General features: G+C 44.2%; 1 protein-coding gene across 3 annotated transcripts; it reads right to left on the minus strand.

The window, feature by feature from the left end:
* Positions 1-38: 38 nt before the first annotated feature.
* RNH1 (ribonuclease/angiogenin inhibitor 1) lies at positions 39-21,137 on the minus strand. Of its 3 annotated transcripts, none has more exons than XM_063117069.1 (10): positions 21,119-21,137; positions 10,794-10,893; positions 9,418-9,588; positions 7,882-8,052; positions 7,215-7,385; positions 5,530-5,700; positions 3,848-4,018; positions 2,883-3,053; positions 1,927-2,097; positions 39-708 (listed from the first exon to the last, which is right to left on the minus strand). In XM_063117069.1, the coding sequence occupies exons 2-10, from the start codon at positions 10,877-10,879 to the stop codon at positions 621-623; spliced, it is 1,371 nt and encodes a 456-aa protein (XP_062973139.1). In that variant the 5' UTR covers positions 10,880-10,893; positions 21,119-21,137; the 3' UTR covers positions 39-620. The 3 variants fall into 3 exon arrangements, with proteins under 3 accessions (XP_062973139.1, XP_062973138.1, XP_062973140.1); XM_063117068.1 differs by lacking the exon at positions 21,119-21,137 and adding an exon at positions 16,003-16,075; XM_063117070.1 differs by lacking the exon at positions 21,119-21,137 and adding an exon at positions 11,817-11,839.
* Between the last annotated feature and the right edge of the window lie 1,719 nt (positions 21,138-22,856).

Consider the following 22,856-nt stretch of genomic DNA (forward strand, 5'->3'; position numbering starts at 1 on the left):
TTTTAGTGTCCTGTTAACAAAAGAGACCACAAGAATAATCTCTTTGCAAGCAAACTTTATTTAGGTTTCTACAGAGCTAGAAACGCTGATCAAGATACACGAAGTTCACCTGTTGCACTTTCAGCAGAAAACATGAAATTGTTGATATTTAAGGGGAAGGCACATATGTCATTACTGTGGCAATAAGAAAGAGCATTATCCCATATTCATCCTATCGAAACGCTTCCAATATATACTCTCCCTAGGGAATAATTTGAATAATTTGTAAATAATTATTATAATTATTGCTTTACAACTGCTAGCAAGGGATGTATTCCACTTTGTGCTGCTCTTGCCATTTTCCGAATGGCAGAAAACCCACTAATATAATTTTATTGATTTATATATAGTCTGGACTGAGCAGATATTCCAGATTTTTCTTCCAGACCTGCTCCACCACCGAGGTGCCCATACGTTCCTGGTTTCAAATGTGGTTTCTAGGTACGCCACATTTGCCAAGCCCATAAACTTGTAATCGCAATAAAGTTCATCACCATATGGGTGGCTAGCTTGGTTTATAGAAAAAATCCTGAAAGGAAAAAAAAAAGGCAAAAGAAGTAGCCACAGCAAGACTGTGGTACTCATGTAACCACTTTAAATCCAGGTTTCAGCTCTTCCAGGGCCTTCAGTTCAGCATCCACTTCAGGACTCCAGTAAGTATCATACAAACTGCAACAGAATTGAGTTCAGGTTAGCATCATTACAGCTTATAGACGACACTTCCAAGCATTACTGGTATTGGACTGAATCTAGCGCTGCACTACTGCTAACGTAGATGATATTGCCCGAGCTTAGACTATCTCTAGCATAACACCAATAGTGTGCTTGCTGGTGTGACAAGTTTTCCAGGGAAGCCTATCCCGCCAGGATGTGCGCTGGAGATAGCTTACACTAATGCAACGTCATTTAAATTAGCAGTAACGCAGTGTTGGATACCACCCACTGTGTTGGAGGAGTCAAGCAAGGCTAAAGTAATTGCAAAGCAGGCAATCACTCCTCTGGGATACAGAAGTCGGAGATGCTTCTGTAACACAGGTGCAACATACACAAGAGCCTGGTTTTCCCCAAGGTAAAAGGGCAGAAGCAGTGCTACTTCCACAGGGGCACCCCAATTTACAGATGCAAGCAGCCCGGCCACCACAATGCCAGTAATTCAAGTCAACCTCTCTCTAGTCTTAAGACACGATAAACAGACTCGTGTTTCCAAAGGATCCATGTTTTAGGGCGATTTTGCTTCCAATTTATACCAAGAAAATACTGTAGCTTTCAAGAGAGAGCATCAAGACATCAACAATATTGGGCTAGATTGATCAACGGTCTGACTCAGTATAAATCAGCTTCCTGTGTAAGTTAATTAGGGCCTCACTGAAATACTGCTTCCCCCTAGAACGCTTACAAGAATGGCTGAAAGGCCATGCCAAGGTATTTTGTTGCCTGAGACAAAGGACAAGTTGGCGCCCCCTCTCCCATTCCATTCACAGAAGCTGATAGGGCTGGTAGCTGAAACTTATTTCAATACTGCCAATGGGACAACATCCTCCACTAGACCGGAAGGCAGCAGGCTAGCTGATGGGATACAGGGAAGATTGGGTTGCACACACAGATGTGTCCTTCAAGACATTGCTGCCAATCCCTGTCCCCGAGGTCTGCCACCTGAGGACACTGCTTCACTCTGCCTAATGGCAGGGCCATGAGTAAGCTACAGTCTAACTTCAAATGCAATGGAAGCATTTCCAGAGCCAGTCCTAGAATGTCATGTGCTGTTTTAAATCACACTATCATTATATCCTTCACAGTCTGTTCCACATCTCTGAAATTGCCCCTCGATCCCACCCAACTCTCCCTGTTTTTCCGATTCTCAGACCCTCATGAAATGGAGTCACTTACATTAAATACTTCAGCTGGCAGTTCGGATTTTTCACTGCTTCACAGAGCTTCCGCACCCCTTCGTCCTCTATGTGGCTGTAGCCGACATCCAGTTCTTTGAGGGACGGTTTTCCGACGATGAGTGCGGCAAGCTTATCACAGCAAGCAGCAGTGAGACCTGCTTGTCCCAACCTAAGATGGGGTCAGAACAAGAAAGAACAATATTCACAAGTGAACCATGTCCCTGAAGTCATCTCTCCAAGATGTGGGACATGCTGAATCCACAAACACAAGGGAATTATTTCACATTATATGCATTCTGTGCATCCGCAAGATTGATGAACAAGCTTTTCAGATATAGTATCTGGCATCCTATGAATTTCTAACCCTCAGTTGTGAGAATATACTGGGAGCCAGAGTTCAGGGATCTCTAAGGCCATAATCGATAGGACTGCGCCCTTCACATACATTTTGTCCTGGCAGCAAGCTACAGTAGACTACGATCCATAGTCTCTTCATTTGCTATGTCAGCTGGGGACGATGTGACTTACAGTCAAACACTGGGAAGGCACCAGGTTGGGGAAAGCTGCCCCAGCTCAATACCCACTAAGTCATCTAAAATGCAAATATGTCTATTCTAATAGTTCAGTAGAAGCAGCTTCATTTCAAGGAATCACTTCGGAACATTTAAGCAAGAACTAAGTTATGACTCATGCGAAGAGTAAGAAGCCAAATTCTTCTCCTTCAGAAAGAAGAAAGATGAAAAGCCTTATATCTGGCACTTTCAATCACAGGCCCTTTTTTGAGTATGGTAGTCAGTAAATATACAGGGTGTGTCCATGGAAGAGATGTGCTAAAAAGGCATCCGACTCCCAGATGGAGCAGTTTACTCCAACAGTTCTCAGCAGGAAATGCTTACAAACAACCCCCTTGTGCTTAATGTTCGTAAGGCAACAGAATTCTGGAAGGTCACTTACCAGAGGGACTGTAGGTTGCAACCGGAGTTCATCACCCCATCGCAGAGCTGAATCACTCCTTCATCGCCAAGTTTATTGAAACCTAAATGCAGCTCTTTCAAGACACCGTTCACGGCGACAGCAGAGCTCAAGTTCTTGCAACAGGCGGTAGTCAAACCACATTCTCTTAACCTATGGTAGACAGATAAGAGCATCACTGACCATCCTGAGACTTTGCAATTCAGTCGGTCTTCACCCAGCATCTAGTATTAGTTTTGCTTTCCAAGAAGTCCATCATTTCTTCAGGATGATCTATCCTGAACAAAAGGCGGAAGGGCCAAGAACCTTTGTCCCACTCCCTCCCTCAGGCCAATAACACAAGGGGCCCTTTCTTCTCCCCTTCCAAAGCTGACAGAGCCCTCCTTTCTATGTACCTCAGTCACTCACGCCCACTTGGCCTAAGCCTCACCTGGAACAAGTCACAGAGGTGCATAAAAGTGGAGAACCCTGACAGAGCTTTCGTATAGGCCTTCCCCATCCTGGCACATCCCAGACATGTCTGACTACAACCCTCATCTTGCCCAGCCAGATGATGGGTGTTGTAGTCAGATGCATCTGGAGGGTGCTGGTTTGTGGAAGGCTGTTATAATGCATACTAGGGAGGAGCAGGTTAAGGAGACCTCTGCCTGCAACTTGACTTGCTCGACAATATAAGAGCATAAGAAGAGCCCTGCTGGACCAGACCAAGGGACCATCTAGTCTACCATTCTGTTCACACAGTGGCTGATCAGCTGCCCACGGGAAACCCATAAGGGGGACCTGAGTTAAATAGAAAAGTTGCATAGAGAGATGCTTAGGTTCAGAAGCCAGGCTGGAGGGTCATCAAAGAAGCCCCTAATCGCCTACACTCAGTTATAGGCCCATCCAATTAAGTAGCATTATTTGCCACACTTATTTATGGATCAAGGAAGCTACCAAGTTCTTACCACAGCGACTGGAGTTTAGTGTTTGGATTCTTCAGCCCTTGACTTAAGAAGTCCATTCCTTCGTCTTTCAGACCATTTCCAATCAGGCTCATCTCCCGGAGAGTCTCTTTGTTACCAATGATATTGGAGAGCTCTTTGCAGCCAGGAGCAGAGATGTCACATTCCCATAACCTGAAACAGTAATTAAAGCATTGGCTACAATCCAGGTGCAAGTGTAAGAGCGGAGGAAGTTACAGATCTGATTCCAGTAGTATGAACCATTTGAGATTCCTATAGTCCACATGAAGTTGGCAGAAGCTGTATTAAGATAGATCATCTTAGATGAAGTTACCTGCCCCCTAAGAAACACACCTTTTATTTGTATTTCGCAGACATGCCAGAAAATTCCAAGAAAATTCCATGACCTAGAACTGAAACCCTGTATTAACCGAATGAACCCTGACCAGGAGCTAATCCATTTACTAACATGCCTGGACCTGAAAGGTTTAATGGCTGTTTACCTAAACAAGTAAGTAGAATTTGGGTTTTTGACCCATATTCACATAAGCCTGTGGATTTCTCTAGGAAATGCATTTTTACAGTGAAATTGACTGGTGAATGAAATGTTGGCTGGGGGATGCTAGGATTTGTAGTTCCAACCCATCAGGAAGGCTGATAGAATAGAATATTAGCAATACACATTTGGAAAAATATGATTTACAGATGGAATGGAATCTATGCCAGTGTGGTGTAGTGGTTAGAGTGTTGGGCTGGAAGTTGGGAGATCCGGGCTCTAGTCCTCACTTGGCTATGGAAGCCCATTGGGTGACAGTCACAGACTCTCAGCCCAACCTACCTCATAGGGTTGTTGTCAGAATAAAATGGAGAGGAGGAGGATTACACCACAGTGAGTTGCTTGGAGGAAACAAGGCAGGATATAAATGTAATGTAATAAATATGCAGCCTTCACCAATAATTCTCCCTTGTACTGGAAGAGCACATTTTCCAATTGGGAAAACAGGTTTACGGGAATAAGGGTTGTAAATCCAAGCACTATATATGCATGCTAAGAAACAGTGAGCTTTCAGGTTCAGACATATCTGGAGGCTGATGACTGCAATGTCAGTGGGGCAGTAAATTCGCAACCGGTTTTGGTCAGAACTCTAACGGAGTTATCCAAGCACCTTGGATAGCTCCTTTAGAGTTCTGACTGCAACACGGAGTACATTCACCACCTCACTGACGTCGGAGCCTCCAGCCTCCACTGGGCATGTGGTTAAATTAACATCTGCAGGAGAGGTTCTTTTGAAGACAGAGGCCTGTTTGTTGGGCACGGCTGAAAGAATTTTCTCCTGTCTTGCTCTCAAACTTTGGAACGCCCTCCCTCAAAAGCTACAACTGGCTCCCACTCTCTTGGCCCTTCGAAAGGGTGTAAAGACGCATCACTTCAATTTCGCTTTTCAAAATGTGTAGTTTTAATGCTTTAACTGTTTTTAAGTTACTACCTTGATGTCTTTTTACCACGTAAGATAGCATATAAATGTTAATAAACAAACAGACCTGGTTGCTGGACATATTGTTCCATTGCCTGCAGCACTTGGTTCTGGCAGCCTGGCTATCCATCAGGGTCTCATAAGCCACCACACCCTTTGGCCTGAGCCCAGACTCATTTGACCATCTCCTACGCTAGATCAGGCACTTACCACAGCTTTTCTATTTTGCAGTTTGGGTTCAGTACACCCTGGCATAGGACTGCTACGCCTGCGTCCTCAATCTTGTTCTCGCCTATGCAGAGCTCCTTCAAGGAGGGCTTTCCACTGAGAACAGCACTCAGGTCCTCACAGCTAGCAGCGGTGAAGTCACAGCTCTCCAAGCTGCAGGAAAAAAAGAAGCCAAGGATCACACTGAGCATCGTTTCACCAGACAGCGAACCACCAATGGAGTTTTATTCAGCTCTGCCTGCACAGCTACCACCCACTAACAGAGACGCGTGGCATTTTGGCTTCCCTTAGGCTGCAGTTTCATTGGCCAGTGGGGATTTTTTTAGAGGTCTAATGAGAGCTGCAAGGGTTTGCCATAAAGCCTTCTCCAATGACAGTGAATAAAGAAATGTAGAACTTTTGGGCCCAATAGATTATTCCCAGAAGAAGCTTCAAATTACCCTTATAGAATACCTTGCAGTGCTTTATATATAGCTGCACTTGCATTTGGCAAAGTCACATGAGCTGCCTGGACCTTCGTTTTAAGGGTCACGTTTACAGAGGTGGCAGCAAGTAGCTGTTTTACTCCATTGTCAATCTGCTTTTAGTAACTGGGTCCATTTGGTGCAAAGGAACCATCTAATGGAGCAGAATCCATCTTCTCAGAAAGATGGAACATCCTAACAGAAGATATGCCTTGCTGACTGGGACCAGTAACAGGTAAAGACCAAGGTCCCAGAACAGTGACAAGCAGAGGTAGCACCAGAAACTGGCTTTCATAGGCCTTCTATGTTCTATAATATCCTAACAGGAACCTACACAAATTAGGTTACAGTAACCCTCCTTCTACACCAGTCACAAGTACAGATATTTGGCAAGCAAGTTTTTGTGTTCATCCATTGGATGCATGGGGAGTTGTTGGAATAGCCTGGAGAGTTTTGCCTCAGCCTCATTGGGTTTAAAAGCTTACATTCCAATGACAGATAACAATTCACACAGCAGTGGGAGCTACAGGTTGAATCATAGAGCAGTGGTCACTCACTTCATATATGTGATCATGCTGCTACTGCAGAGAGAACAGCAAGATCTGACCCTGACCAAGACAGTAAGATCTGACGATGACTCCAAGGCTCAGTTCAGACAACACGTTAGTCAACACAGTGTGAAAACTCCACTCAACGGCTGAGCTCCTTTTTAGTACTCCCCACACAACATCTTCTAACTCCACCGTTGTGTGACTGTGGGCTACCGTAGAGCTGAGTAAAATCCATTGTGGTTTGATTGACAGTTCCTCTGCTCTCTCTCCTCCTCTGGTCCTCCCGATGGTATCCCATCAGCCATTGCTGCAAAAAACCCAATCCCAGCAGCTCTCCTAGAGCAGTACTCACTCCTTTCACCAGTTGTATAGGAACTCTCCTCTGCACAGTGTGGATATTCTACATGGAGAGGTCTCAAAAAAACACTCTACCGTTGCGTGGAGTTTTCCCACCAGACCACACATTTCTCAACAGTGATGTAAAAACTCCACCGTGGAGTTCTAAAACCACCGCTGAGAAACGGGTTGTCTGAACTGAGCCCAAGTCTTGCTTACAGAAACCCACTTTGATCATCAGAAAAGTGTACAGGACCTTTGTCACAACCCCAAACAAGGTCACAGGATCCCCAAGCAGGGCTAAACCGTAACTTACTGCAGTGACTGCAGGTTACAGTTGGGGTCCAGAATACTTTGGCATAGAAGTGTCACTCCTGCATCCCCAAACTTGTTGTTGCTCAGGTTGAGTTCCTTCAGAGACGGCTTGGTGCGCAGTATGGTGCAGAGCGCCTCCACGTTCGCAGGTGAGAATTCACAGTACTCCAGGCTGCAGAGAGCAGAAGGACAGGCACCCAACAGTTAAGAATCAGGCTCTTCCTGCCTTAAGTATTCAAACACATGCCTCATTTGTCCTCTCTCTGAACACCCAGCTAGGGCATCCTTTCCTGAAGTGGTATCTTCTACACATGTTGGCCTACAACTCCCATCACCTCCAACCAGAATGGCTTGGGATGGTGGGAGTTGTAGTATAACATCTCTAGAAGGAATCCACGTTGGGGAAGGCTAGTCTAGAACTCTACGACATATGTATCTGAGTTTTTAACATTCTCAGAAATGCTATATACATTACAGGGAAGGGAGTGTGGGAGAAGCACTATGGAAATAATTTATAGCATATGGCATTATAAGTCACTTTAGTGGAAAAATTCCTCCAATGGAAAGGTGTTTTGTTTGTTTTGTTTGTTTTTAAAAAGGGATGCTTTCTAACTTGGGAAATGTTTTCAGCCCAGACATATATGCTAGCAAGTATCGTAGTCACTTACTGAAGGTTCTCCAGTTGGCAGTTTGGTTCCAGAAGTCCCTGGCACAATACTTTTGCTCCTGCTGTGCCCAAACTGTTGTCGCCCAGGTTCAGCTCAGTCAAGCCGGGTTTGTTACTAAGCAGAGTACGGACACTCTCACAGCAGCCTTTGGTTAGGTTGCAGCTCCGCAAGCTGTAACAACAATTCAGAATAAAGTGAGCCATCCTAGTATTCACCATTTTCGGGTATTGGCTATATCTTTCACTCGCAGGCATATATCGGCTATAACTTCCACTGAGCAGTCGCTAGACAATCCCTGCAGATGATATTGACACTCCAGGGCAGGGGTGGAGAACCTGCAGCCTTCCAGATGGTGTTGAACAACAACTTGCACCATCCCTGATCACTCACCATGCTGGCTGGGATTCGGGAGTCTAGAAATGCCTGGGGGGCCACAAGTTGCCTATCCCTGATCTAGGGTAGGAGCAAAGACTTCACCAATGCAGCCTATACCAACTGGCAGCATTTTAGTCATGAAGCCAGAGGGCAGCAGGTAGGCAGCAATTGCCATCTTAAGACTGGCAATCCCAAGCACGCTTTATCAGAAGGAACTTTCCAAACAGGTATTTAATATGCAGGTGCTAAAACCAGAATTCAGCTGCTTCAGTTGTCAGAGGAGCTAATGAATGTCCGACTGCCTGGGATCCTTAGGTGTGCTTTCATCTGCCACTTGGTTTATACCGCCAGGTCAGAGATGGGGAATGTGTGGCCCTCCAGATGTTGTTGGATTGCAGCACCCATCATCCCTCACTGTTGGCTATCCTAGCTAGTGCTGATGGGAGTTGAAGTTCAATAACATCGGGAGGGCCACACGTTCTCCACGCTTGTACTAAGTGCAGAATTCCCATTCTTCCCAACTGAGCAGTAGTTGTACAGGTCCTGTCCTTGCCACATTGGAAAAGCCAAGAAGCATGTGTGATCTTTTGGAGGTGGGTGAGCTGGGAGAGCTGGACTCTTTTCTCATCCCTATTTCAGCTCTACGAACCCGAGTCCTATGACTACCCAAGGGAACTGTTATGAATGTGAATGAAGTGTCAGTACAGCAGTGACTTCAGATTGTGCAAATAGGGCCACTCTTTCAATGCAATGCTGGGAATAGGGCAAGCCCCAGGGATTTGCCCATCACCTAGTCCAGAAAAACTCATTCAGTAGCAACATGGTGTCAACAATATACTGTAAGTAGTAGAGACCAGAGTTATGCAACAATAGTAAAAGATGAATGAATTTACTCCAAGCCATGGAGAACTCTTGAGCCACTTGCTTAGTCAATTTCAGAAGGGAGCATCATTGAAGGCAATAGGACTGTAGATGTGGAGAAGTTCATCTAATGCAGGGGTAGGTAGCATGTCCCTCCAGATGTTTTGGCCTACAAATCCCATCATCCCTCACCATTGGCTATTCCGATAGGGCTAACAGGAGTTGTAGGCCAGCAACATCGGAAGGGCCACAATTTGCCCATCCCTGATCTAATGCAACTTAAACTACTAGAGGATTTACCTTAGTTTCTGAAGCTTGCAACTTGAATTCAGCAATCCCTTGCACAGCGAGTCCACACCAGCGTCTCCCAATTCATTGTTGTCCAGCTTCAGCTCTGTCAATGTTTGGTTGGTTCTCAGAGCAGAGGACATATCTTCACAATGACTAGCCGATAGGCTGCAGTCATCCAACCTGAGAATGAGAGAGAAGAATGAGCTCTAACAAACCATTCAAGTGAATCATTTGTCATCCATGACATTCTTTCCTCCCAACCTGCATAAGAAGATTTCCAGAATATTTAAATCATTTGAATGAAATCTAATAGATGCGGGGGGGGGCTTATTTGTAATGTTACAAATTTAGCACAGAATGACATGTCAAAACTAAGAATGTGCGTGGGTGTGTTTTAAATTAGTAATGGTTCTCTTGCTTTTTTCAAGCAGTATAGTGAGCAATTAGGACAGTCCAGAAACAGAAGACTAGCTTACACATCCAGAATTAATTCAGACTGGCACCAGCAGCTAATACATTACTAGTTGTAAGCAGCATCCAAAAACCAGGATTGACCTCTGCCCATCCCAGACTGAAATGCCAATTTGGTCACTTCCCTTGAACAAGGAGAACTTGTGTAACAGGGAAGGAAATTCCAATTCCAAAGGTGGTCATTCAAAGCTACTACTTGCGCCTCAGCAACCGAAGCTTTAAAAGATAGTGCTTGAAATGCATCCCAATATATTGGAAGCAGAAGCAGAATAGCTTTCATCTTTTAAAACTTGCTAGAGAACAAGATGGAGAAAACACACACCATGTAACTATGAACACCCTGTGAGAAACATCACCAGGTCATGCAGTTGTTAGATTAACAACTCCCTCTCTCTCAGAGTCCAATATAAACTTCTCCTGTTGACCTACAAAGCTTTTCACTGTCTAGCTCCTTCCTATCTTTCCTCTCTCATCTCACACTATTGTCCTGCTTGTGCTCTTCACTCCCCAGATGCCATGTTTCTTACCTGCCCAAGGGTCTCTACTTCCCTTGCTTGGCTTCGTCCATTTTCTTCCGCTGCCCCTAATGCCTGAAATGCTCTTCCAGAACATTTGCGAACTACAAGTTCAATCGCAGTTTTTAAAGCTCAGCTAAAAACTTTTCTTTTTTCTAAAGCTTTTAGAACTTGATTTTGATCTTACTTTTATACTGTTAGTTTTACTCTACCCTGTGCCTGTTCGGTGCATTCTCTTCCCCTTATTGTTTTATTATGATTCTATTAGAATGTAAGCCTATGTGGCAGGGTTTTGCTATTTTATTGTTTTACTCTGTATAGCACCATGTACAATGACGGTGCTATATAAATAAATAATAACAATAATCTCTCATACACACACACTGAAATTTTACTTACCTAATGGATTTGGACTGCTTTAGGGCTGGAATAAGGTCTTTCCATTTTTTCGCACTCAATTTTTTACACTGGATGTCAAGTTCCATTTTTGAAGCAACAGCTAGAGAGGAAGGGGGGAGAGGCATTATTTCTCCGCAGCAAACAAAAAAGTATATTCTTTCCATCTGAACCACTGCCCTTGTGGTTCTTTGTTGTAACTTTGTAGCATTTACAGCTTTCTTAGTTCCAAGGCAGAATTTCTCAACAGACACCAGCCCTTGCTAAAACACCCCTCTGCTGAAAGACCCTTTTGTGGTCACTTGCAACTTAACCCAAAGACGCCTCTACCTGACAGGAGTTACTGCAACAGTTCTGCAGGGCACACATGAATTGTGCAATACCTTTGGTTATTTACAGGCAGCCGGTCTTACCACATTTTTCAGAGGAGATCCTCTGAAGTGCACCATTTTAGCACTTTGAAGTAATAGTCCCATTCTGAACATGACTATATGAGGGACCAGCGGCCCTCGGCCTCATTTCTAAAGTCTTCTGCAGTCAGTCAGTACAGAATTCTGGCAACAGCGCCTCCTTTTGACTCTGGCCTTGCCCTGCGCTGGCTTTAGCACACAGCCGCCCTGCCCCGCCCCCCACACATACATACACCACATTCAGCCAATAGAGCCTGCTGAGAGAATGCAAACTTTGACTTAATTAGCAAATTTAGAGTGGGGAGTTATCTTCTCAAAGGTATGATTCAGAACTGATTTTATCTCACCTGAAAGGTGCATGTATAAGCCCTCTCTCTCTCTCTCTCTCTCTCTCTGGTATGTTTTAACTTTTTAGGAATGTTTAGTAACAATGAAATAATTGAGCCCTAATCTATTGGCCAATCCATAGTATTAGCTATGAGGAAATCTCTACACAAAAAGGTATAAGTATGTGGTAATTTTGGAATGAGGGAGCTTCTTATTAGAAACTCAACAGGCCTATGTACCTGTCAGCTGAACAGTCAATTCAAAACTGAATAAGAAACTTGGTGTTTACATGAGATCTCACCCTTTAATTCATTAGAACTAGAAGTCAAAGAAAAAGAAATGTTTACGAAATACTGTTTCCTGTTAAGCAATTATGATTTTGACATCTTTAGCAATGTTTTCCTTTCTAACAAGAAATGTTCATATTTCTTTAATGAAAGGTATATTTTAATTAATAAAAATGAATCAAACTAATTATTGTTAGTACAAAACCAAAAACTGAACCCACCTAGAACAATTGTTGGTGTATGCTTTGTTTTAAGTGAATTAATCAGCCACAGATAGTTAACTCACATCGAAAGGCTTCCTAAATACTGGAAGTATAGTTAGAAAACACTCAAAGGCCAAATCTGTAACAAAACAGCAGTACTGAGGGAAGGTTTTTTAACCCTGACCCCATTTCCCTGATCTAAATCACCCATCAAAGCTGCTATAAGCCCTGCACATCTCTATTCCCTGCACTCCAGCTTTGGGGGATCTGATTTAGACTGGGGAACAAGGGGAAGGATTAACCCACCCCACCCCGCCTGTTTTAAAGTATTACAAGTCACAAGCCGCTCCTGTCATAGATCTCCCACACCATGTGCAGTTTGGTCCCAAAGCCAGTCCTATGCCAGGGCTTTTGATGTCACTTGTAGTTTCTCCAAGGGATACACATTGTAATCAGATAAGAAGTGCTATACCCCAGTTCTATAGGCATACAGGGCTAGTGTTGCTACTAGCAATTCCTGGAAATTCTCAGCATTTAGTTTGGTAGAAATCGACCTAATTCCTCTGTGTGTGTGTGTGTCCCCAAGAAATTTCCCAGTTAAATCTGGCACAAACTTATAATTTTGGTCAAAGTGAACTACAAAGTCTTTTCCAAAAGCTGATTCAGAGCAGTTGAGATGGCAAAGAAAACACATTTCATCAGCTCTAGTAAGCCCAGCCCAAAGGCCCAACCTAGATACCAGGCTATGCGAACCATCTCACTTCATAGAAAACTTGACAGAGCTAACACTGAAACATACTGAAGTGATTCTCTCTCAAGATGCATATCATGGGTTATTAAAAGTCAATTGCAGTTAACACTGTGCTGCTCAATACCTACTAACATTAAAAGCATTTTACGAAGTGCTGTCCCTGTAATTAGATCCAAACAACACATTACACATAGTTCTGTGTAATTCTTCCCCCTCTTCCTTCTTTAAATGCAAAGCAGCTACTGGAAGCAGCCACCAGAAATGGAAAGATGAGTGAGGAGGTGGTGCTTAACCCTTTCCCCTCCTGCTCTGCTCAAAATCCCCACAATGGGTCAGGGATGATTTTGGGCCTGTTCACTCTAGGGTGACCATATGAAAAAGAGGATAGGGCTCCTGTATCTTTAACAGTTTTATTGAAAAGGAAATTTCAGCAGGTGTCATTTGTATATATGGGGAATCTGGGGAAATTTCCTTTATCACAGCAGCTAAAGCTGCAGGTGGCCTGCCCTCTTTTAAATCTGGTCACTCTAGTATAGCTCCTGCAGCTTTAACTGTGGTGATGAAGAGGGAATTTCACCAGGTTCTCCATATATACAAATGACACCTGCTGAAATTCCCTTTTCTATGCAACTGTTAAAGATACAGGAGCCCTGTCCTCCTTTTCATATGGTCACCCTAGTTCAGACAACATGCTAAGCCATGGTTAGGCCACTGCCCTTTTGCAGTAAATCGTTAGTGAGCTTGTTTAGACTGTGGTTCTGTAGCCACACACCATGCTTAACACACATGCTAAGCCATAACATTTAGCTTGAAATGCTTAAATTGCACCATGACTTAGTGTGTTGTCTGAACAGGGTCTTTGAATAGAAACAGCAGAAGAGGACAGCCTTAAGCACCCCCCAACCCCTGCCACTTTTTAAAAACCTGAGCTCAGTTTCTAATGCTGCTTTTCCTGCAAGAAGCTTGCACATTATTCTTCATATTTTAAAGCATCCTTTCTCAACTTAATGCCATCCAAATGTATTGGCTACAACTGTTTAGCTTGGAAAAAAAGAGGCTAAGGGGAGACATGGTAGAGGTGTACAAAATTACGCCTTGTATGGAGAATGTGGATAGGGAGACATTTTTCTCCCTCTCTCAAAATACTAGAACCTGGGGTCATCCCATGAAGCTGATTGGTGGGAGATCCAGGGCAAATAAAAGGAAGTACTTCTTCACACAGCACATAGTTAAATTATGGAACTCACTACCACAAGATGTAGTGATGGCCACCAATTTGGATGGCTTTAAAAGGGGGTTGGATAAATTCCTGGAGGCAAAGGCTATCAATGGCTACTAGCCCTGATGGTTGCGAGTTATCTCCAGTATTCGAGGCAGTAAGCCTGTGCGCAGCAGTTGCTGGGGAACATGGGTGGGAGGGTGTCGTTGCACCATGTCGTGCTTGTTCATCCCTGGCCGATGGCTGGTTGGCCACTGTGTGAACAGAGTGCTGGACTAGATGGACCCTTGGTCTGATCAAACATGGCACTTACGTTCTTATGTTCTCATTGTGCTAACTGGGGATGACAGGAGTTGTAGTCCAATACATCGGTTGGGCACCAGGTTGGAGAAAGCTGCTCTGAAGTTATGTCACGCCCTACCACTTTCAGCAATTTTAGCTTTCCATCCTCGTTCAAGATTATCATTTACTGATATTTAAGTATCTTTGCTTTCCCAGCTGTCAAAAGATGGCAAAATGTATGAAGCCATGCTGACTTCAACAAGACTTACATTTTCAGTGGAAAAAGCAAAGGGACCTAAATCTTCAGATTACCTAAAAGAGACTAAACTGAATTCCAAGCTCATTCTTCTCTATGGCCAGATCTACACCAAGCAGGATATAACACTTTGAAAGCAGTTTGAAAATCGTATATGGAATGTGTCATGGGCCCCAACAGTTGCCAGTGCACTTCAAACCCATTATAAAGCAATAGTGCAGATCCTCCTATGATTTAGATGTGTCAAGATCTTAGGATCAGGAGCTCCATTCAATACTTTATTTGAATGACATTTATTTTAATTTCAACGTTAGAGCATGAGCAACATCCAACAATAGGCAGTGAGAATCGCCTTCCAGAAGCATTCTGAACTGAAAAGGATTGCAGAATTCACATAAAGTTAGAATAAAACCTTCAGCTGCAAACCAGCATAAAATAAGCCTGCTACCAGAATTTGAATAATAATAGAAGGGTGTTTATAGTTAAGCAGAATGTAACATCACTCTTCTGGAACCTAGAGCAGCATCACCAAACACATGACCGGCAGTACAGGTTACCATGACAACTGCCTAACAGGCAGAGAGATCAACTAGTGGCCTTTTTCCTGCCACAGCATGGGGGTGGGGGGAAATTCAGTGGTGCTGAAAAGCGCTGATTCCTTCCTGCTAGGATATTGTTAAAGGCCACCCCTGTCCTAATGAGGTAATGATCCCACTCATGCCCGGTGTGACTTCTTCCAGCACATAAAAAAGATGAAAAACTGAGTCACCCTCACTGCACTCTCTTTGCTCAGTTAGCCTTCCCCGGCTGCCTGGGGGATGCTAGGAAGTGTAATTGAACACATCAGGAGGGTACCAGTTTGGGGAAGTATACGGTTAAGTCCTCCTATTGTAAGTCAGAGGTGGGGAGAAAAGCTCTTACCGTACCAATCACAATAAATAGCAATGAATGGAGCGTCGTTTCCCGACACTCGAGAGCAGAGAGTCATTCATAAGAAGTTAGCACCCGAGGCAAGAAGGAGCAACTGTCAGCCCTGATCAGCAACTCTGGGGAAGTGCTACATTCCAAAGGAACCACGGAAGGAAATGGAGACCTTCTCCGCATTCTGTTTCCGCCTTTCCAGCGTCGGAGGACTAGCCCCGGAGTTAATTTCGTAAAAGCCGAATTGGCATCCTTTCCAACCCCCTGCCAAGACAGCGATCTAAGGCGAATAGACTTTACTTTCATTTTAACACCAGAGTAGCCACAGGATTGGGACCCTAGCGTAGAGCGGGGAGGGAGCTTTTAATATCTGGATCGTCCCCCCTGCACCTACTCTAGAATAAACATGAAAAGACACGTTTAAAAGTAACGTCTGCTTTAGCCCTTAGTTTGCTTGGATCTCAAGTATGCACGAGATCACCTTTAAAATAATATTAAAAAGTGAACCACACAGCGTGTTAAGGAATACATGCGGCTGAAAAAAGTCTGATCTTACCAAATTCTCGGTCCAGAGGGAGACGAAACTCAGAGATCGCTTTGCTGAAAACAGCCGCGGCGCCCTGCGCGCAATAAATACTTTCTCCCCCGCCGACCTTCCATCGCCTAATTGGAGCAGCGCCTGCACAATCTGCATAGCCGCGCCCCTTCTGGTGGGCGGCGACGCGAAGGCGGGCCTGCTGTTGCAATTGTGCCCTATATTCGTTCTCCTATAGCCAAGGTGGGGCTCGCTCTGTTCAGGCTTGCTCCCATCCCAAAAAGCCGCGTGAGCTTTTCCCAGAAACAACGACGCTCGCTCCATGTTAGAACTACGGCCAGTGACGCATCGACGAGCTCCCTTCGGAGGATCCTTGCGGGCTGGCCCACATTTAAAGGCACAGGGGGGAAGGCCTTTTTATTCGTCGCCGCTTCGCTCGGTTTCCTCTCGCTCTATGTTCGGGCTATATAGGATTGCCACGAACTTTTAACCAGCAGCGCGACAGGCAATCATTCAACGGGCGCAGCTTTCCTCATCCCTGCATCTCCACACTGGAAGAAATTGCTGAGCTTGTTGAAAGTCTGCCCTAGCAGAGACAGCTGCCAAAAGAACAGGAGCCCTCCCCCGGCAAAAGGTGGAAACTCTATGGTAGGTTGGCAAACTACCAAAAATCAACTCTCAAGATTGCCAAATACAGCAGACAAAAATAAAAGGAAAAGAAAAAGTCCAGACAAAAAAATGGTTTGCTTTATCTTAAGAACCTGGTACTGGAAGGCAGACATTTTCACATTTTTTTCTCCACAACTTACTTCAGAAAGTGGTTTTGTCTTTTTAACTTCGATGTCACATAAATTGTTGCTATACAAGACAATCCTACTCTGAAGTAAGCCCCACTGAGTTCAATGAAACTTACTCCCAGGTAAATAGGTATAGGATTGCAGCCTTAAATATATAGAGTTGAAGACATTTAAAATGTCAACTGAGCAACTCCATGTACAATTTATCTGGGAAAGAATAAGTCCCTTTGACTGGTGCTGTCTTCCTTCTCTACTCTTTCATCCCTCTACCTATATTTTCAATTTCATCCAAGGCTGCCAGACCCAGCTTTTTGTACAAACTACTTTCAAAATTTTCAGTTAATTAATTACACCACATTATGTCCTGCTTCTGAAGTGCCTTTTTAAGAAAGCAAGAAAAACCCTAGAAGGATGCTGGAGTGAATTTGTTGCCACCCATCAATCTCATATCTTGTTCTTCCTAGTGCCTCATCCCAACAGCCATTCTGGGGGCATGTCTATATGGCTTCTTTACCCCAACCTAAATGCACATATTCACCTTTTAGGACACATGACGCAGCTGTCCATTCACCATAGAGCCGGTTCTTTAATGCATCATAGTTATGTGTTCTTGGGGGAGTTAAATTGCATTTTGACATGTGGGCATAATTTTGAGGGCAGGGCAAAATGATTGGCTGATTTCCCACCTTCCCACCCTCTGGCTGCCTCGTTCCTTCCCGCCGTTTTCATGTTGAATTAAGATGGAGCTTTTGAAATGAAAACAAAGAGGGGGAAAGGGCAGGGAGAGACAGGAGACGTGTTCAGTCCCCTGCTCACATCCTCATCTGCTGCCTCGTTCCTTTCCCCACTCGCTTTTCCTCTTCTATGAATCTGTGGAGCTCTGCAGATAAAATTTATAGCTTGCCTCATCTATAATCCATAGCCTCGTATGTGCAAATGTGCGCATATGTGCATTAATAACTGCACTATTAAACAATTCAGGAGATAAATCGCTGTTGCTGCTGCAGTGCGATGCACTTTACCTACATTTGAATAAACGAAAATTCGGGTTTATATTCAAAGAGGAGCAATCCTGTTGTCATATAGACGGGGGCCAGGTAGCCTGGTGGCCAGGGCCAGGGGTAGGTATTATTTGGCTCCTGCTGTGATCCACCCCCACCTTCCATAAGGGACCCACTGCCAATGCCAAGATCCTTCTGGCTCTGCTGCTGCTTCTCCTTACTGTCACTGCCTGATCACCTATTCTCTCTGAGCATGCAAGTGGCGATAAAGGTGAGGAAATAGAGTTGCTTCCTTCACTTGCCTTACGCTCCCCCTCTTGGTGATACCAAATGGCTCCAGATGGAGAGAGTAAGTGAATGGGTGATGCAGACAGAAGTGAGAGAGAGATGAACCCACGCAGGGTGGAAGCTTACTTGAAGCAGCTTGCACAAGGTCCTCCCAAAACTTGGTACCAGCACTGCTGGTGACCTTTAACAATAACCACTGAATCCTCACCCAGTCTTTGAAAACATCTATGAAAGAAACCTGAGAGCTTCCTCTTCTCGTAACTGCTCCCAGCAAAAACAACAATGTACATTAATTTCACAACATCTAGTTCCTGTCCCATCAGGATACGTCACTTTGCACAAGACACCAAGAAGCTCTTGTACAAAAAGTGTGCAAACTTTTTGAAGTTGTGTGTGTCCTCCAACCTTAATTGCAATGCAGGGGGCAAGTTTTCAAGTGGCATTGCAGCTGGGGAGGGAAGGGTTAACTCTCCCCTTCCCACATGCTGCAACACCCCCAAAAAACTTCCCTGGCATGGCAATTAAGGTTGGAGGACACACACATCTTTTTCCATTGGTTTGGGATGATCTGGATTAGGATGCAAGTTAAGTGAAGAATTGGTTTTATTTGGGATGATTTTTTTCCTGTGAAATTTTGACTAAACCTTAGTCACTGACTGAGTTTGGATGACATAATAATCAACTGTCGGTTAAGTCAGTGGTGGGTTATTGTGTCATCTGCTGGGACTTTTTCACACCATGGTTGGTTATTCAGCTGAAATAACCAATGCTGTACAGAGTTTATTAGTTGAACAACCATTGATTATCGTGTTGTGTGTCGGGCATTGTTGACTATTTCGTAGCACACATTTGGCTATTTTCAGCAACTACGGAATTCACTGGCAAGAGCAACCAAAGTGGCAGCTACCTCTCTAGTCCAGCTGGCAACTCACAATGGCTGATGGGATACCAGCAGGAGGACTGAGGGAGGGGGAAGAGGGCAGGGGATGTGTCAAACACAATGTTGAATCATAGTCAACTCGACGCTGGCCTTAATCCACACCACGATTGATTATAATTGTTGTGTGTGGGTACTCCCTTGATAATCAACCGTGGAGTTGACTATTAACCCACCATTGACTATTCTGTTGTCTGAACGCAGCTATTGATTCTGAATTTTCCAGCAGATTGTGTGCAGCGTTGTGTCCTATGAACCTGAGTCCCAAATCTTTTAAGTGACTGGCAACACTCTTGGGTGTTACAAGCCCTACTGTGAAAGTGAGAAGTGGCAGGAACTACAAAGGAAGCCTGTCACAGAGGCAGATGCAGAGGGAAAAGTACAGTGTGATGCCGGTTGGGCAACAGGCTGTGTGTCTCACCTCCAGGCCACAAGTCTATTTATGTACACAACACTTGGACCTATGAACTTTGGCCAGCTCTTTTCCCCCCTAAGAGATGTTACATCACAGCCAAGCACGAGACTATGATACCTCTCAAGGTACCACAATCCTGTTCTACGTCTTGTCTGTCATTCAAACCATCTAAGCCAGAGGACTCTGACTTGTTAAACACACTGAAGCAAGATGTTCAGCATCAATAATATCTTGATATTAGTCCAGTGATGCCTAAGGCTATCATATGCACATAGAAAAACATCCCATTACATTCAGCAGGGTTTACTTCAGAGTATGTATCCATTGAATAGGGCTGTGTGATTAAAATCTTTAACCATTCACTTTAAAATACACACAATTGAAATCAAGAAGACATACTCCCTGATAAATATGTTCTAGAATAAAAGTATAATTGCACATTTTTATACATGTCTACTCAGAAAGAACTCCCACTGAGTTCAATAGTGCTTACTTCTACTTGAGTATAGGACAGCTTACACATTGTGAAATGTACAGTGCAATCCTATACATGTCTACCTACTAAGAAGTAAGTCTCACTGAATTCAATGCTGCTTACATTTAAGCATGTGGGTACAGGATTGCACCCTAATGCCTTTTTTCTCCCTCTAAGATTCAGGTTCAGGGGTTATTTTTTAAAAGATGTAGAAAAGTAAAGTTATCCTGCTTAATAAGAAACAACAATAACAACCCGTGGCCCTAAGATTTAAACCTTGATGTGTTAGTGGGGTGGATGATAACTGAATATGCACACAAGGCACTCCTAGCACCCACGTTCACATATTTCTGTTTATATTACCAGAATGTTAAACCATATTAAAATTATGCTAATTCAATTATGTGTGTGCAGACAATTTATTATCCAAGGAAGCGGTATGATAATGGGAGATTCATACCACACAAAAGAAAGCTCTTGTTCTACAGAAAGCCAGTGTCATTGGAATAGATGGGACACGATTAGCTTTTCTCTGGATTGTTTTTGTAAACCGCCCTGGAAACTTCACTGAACAAGCCCTTAAAAAAGCACAGAGACAATGGGTAAATGTTTTGCGCCTTGTGTGTCATTACCGACATTATGTGAGGTGGGGTGGAAAAGAGTCGCTGCCCTTAGAAGTTTGTATCCTAAAGCACCGAAACGCAAGCAGGAGCAGACGGCCTAATTCCTAATGACTCATCCTCCATCCTACTACAACTTCGGGAAGCCCATGAGCTGGCACTGGAATGTGTGTGTCATCCCCTGCTGTTGCTAACCGCGCCCTCTTTCGTTTACCTAGAGAGATCGGGATAAAGCGCGCAGCACTTACACTTCTCGGGAAAACCCCAAGAACGACAGCAGTACGGAGAACGCCGAGGGGACGCGGCTCTGAAATGCAGGGCGAGCAAAAGCGCAATCCTACGCATACTTATTTAATCAGGAAAAAAGTCCCACAACCAGAATTCTAGAAGTTGTAGGCATTTTTCGGTCTAACCATCCGTGGGCTTCCGTCCTAAAAAGCTTTCTAAGCTGCCGGGCTTCAGGCTTAACCCTCCTTCCAGCAGTCCATTTTTAACAACCCTTCTTCCTCCCAGATCCAATGGCGAGAAGATGAGCTTCTAGTTCCGCAATCGATTAGGCGCGGCACGTCCGCACTCGCTCTCGCCTCCCCACGCAACCACCTACCCCCGAAATTGAGGCTTAACGAGCCGAAGTCGCCAGGCCATACTCACTGCGCACGGATTTCTTGAAAAGGAAACTGATGGGAAACGTCAGCAAACTACTTCCTACTGCCCGGTCGCCGTGCAACCGCCAGTGTTTGCTCTCCCAGCTCGCTCTTCAGCGGTGTTGCCAAACCCGAGAGAAATGCCTCTGCGCTGACGGAGAGAACATGGGACTGGAGATCCAGACCTACTCATCCGTTCTTAGAGTAGACTCACTGAAACTAATGGGACTAACTCCGTTTGATTGCAATGGATGTATTAAGAGCACAGTCCTATGCGTGTTTAGACAAAACGCACAAAGCCCTGTAACTCCCATTATTCCCCAGCCAGCCTGCTAAGAGTCGTAGGCCTTTCTTCTGTCTCTGCATGCATAGGATTACACCCTAAGTGTGTGACTAAACTCCGGTCTGGTGTGTGTTTTTTAACCGATATACGCCCCGATCCTAAATTTACAGTACTTTGGAGCGTGATGACGAAGATGGGGGACGAGTGGGTGCCAATTAATGTTTTATTTCTTTGTAAAAAGGAGGGGAATGGAATGCGAGGAACGAAGGGAGCTGGGAAAGCGACGGAGCGACGAATCTTTTTCTTCTTCCGCCACTCCGGTCAGAAAATTCTGTGCTGCCTCCAAGCCTGCAGTCTGTGCATGCGTATAGTGACTACTTCAGACGTGCTGCTGGAGTAAGGGTTTAAGAGATAATCAATCTCGTGGCTGCCGATGTTTTGTACTACAACTCCCATAAATCTCAGATGGCATGCCGATTATCAGGGATTCTGGGAATTGTAGGCCATAATTTCTAGAAGGTACCAGGTTGCCTTAACGCTGTCGCAAGGTGGCGTGCAAATATCCCCATCTGCCCACACATACACCGGTTCCTTTCTCTTCCATTAGATACAGCCCCACAACAACTCTGATTGGTTGCAAGGTCAACCATACAAGATGTGATTGGCTGCTTTTAAGATTAGGCAAAATGTTGTCTTGAATCGCTAACAGATATTACTTTAACCTCCGGAGAGGGATACCCACGTTAGTCTGTTGCAGCAAAAACAGCAGAGCCTCGTAGCACCTTAAAAACCATTTTTTAAAACAATTGGTTTTATTTTTATTTACAGTCACACATACATTACTAATATAGCTGCAGACAACACAATTTGAATACTATATCTATTGTTAATTAGTCTATTCCTATACAAAATTTTAACTACGCCAAAATTCCAACTGATTAATTGGAGGGTCATCTTCTGTATTTAGGTCTAAACAAAACGTTTTTCTGCTGGCACCTTAACAACAGATGTATTGGGCCACAAGCTTTTGTGGACACTGTCCACTTCATCAGACCATAGATGTATAGAAAGCTGTTTTATATTGAGTCAGAACACTGGCCCTCGTAGCCCAGTATTGTCAACAATGACCAGCAGCGGCTCTCCGAGGTTTCGGGCAGGAGTTTCCCCCGCCTTCCTGGAGACTTAACCCGGGCTCTTCCCCTGAGCCACCGTTCTTCCTCAAGTGAAAGTGAATTGATCGCTAAGTTTTTTCTCCTTTTAAACTATCAGATGCATGAAGTGTAAACCTCAAACTGGCAAATTTATATACACATGATGGGCCATAAGGAGTGGAATGTAAACTGTGTAGACAGAGAGAATTGAAATGCAAAAAAAAAAAAAAAATACAGACAGTGATAATTGCTTTTAACAGTTGC

The sequence above is a fragment of the Elgaria multicarinata genome, chromosome 2 (genome assembly GCF_023053635.1).
Source record: "Elgaria multicarinata webbii isolate HBS135686 ecotype San Diego chromosome 2, rElgMul1.1.pri, whole genome shotgun sequence".
Taxonomy (NCBI): domain Eukaryota; kingdom Metazoa; phylum Chordata; class Lepidosauria; order Squamata; family Anguidae; genus Elgaria; species Elgaria multicarinata.

Bases quoted from the DNA above. Each gene is read 5' to 3' on its own strand.
- RNH1 (XM_063117069.1), bottom strand. From the start codon at position 10,879: ATGGAACTTGACATCCAGTGTAAAAAATTGAGTGCGAAAAAATGGAAA. The intron at 9,589-10,793 runs GTAAGTAAAATT...TCTCATTCTCAG, and splicing joins AAGCAGTCCAAATCCATTAG to GTTGGATGACTGCAGCCTAT. The intron at 4,019-5,529 runs GTAAGTGCCTGA...TTACTGTTTCAG, and splicing joins TGCAAAATAGAAAAGCTGTG to GTTATGGGAATGTGACATCT.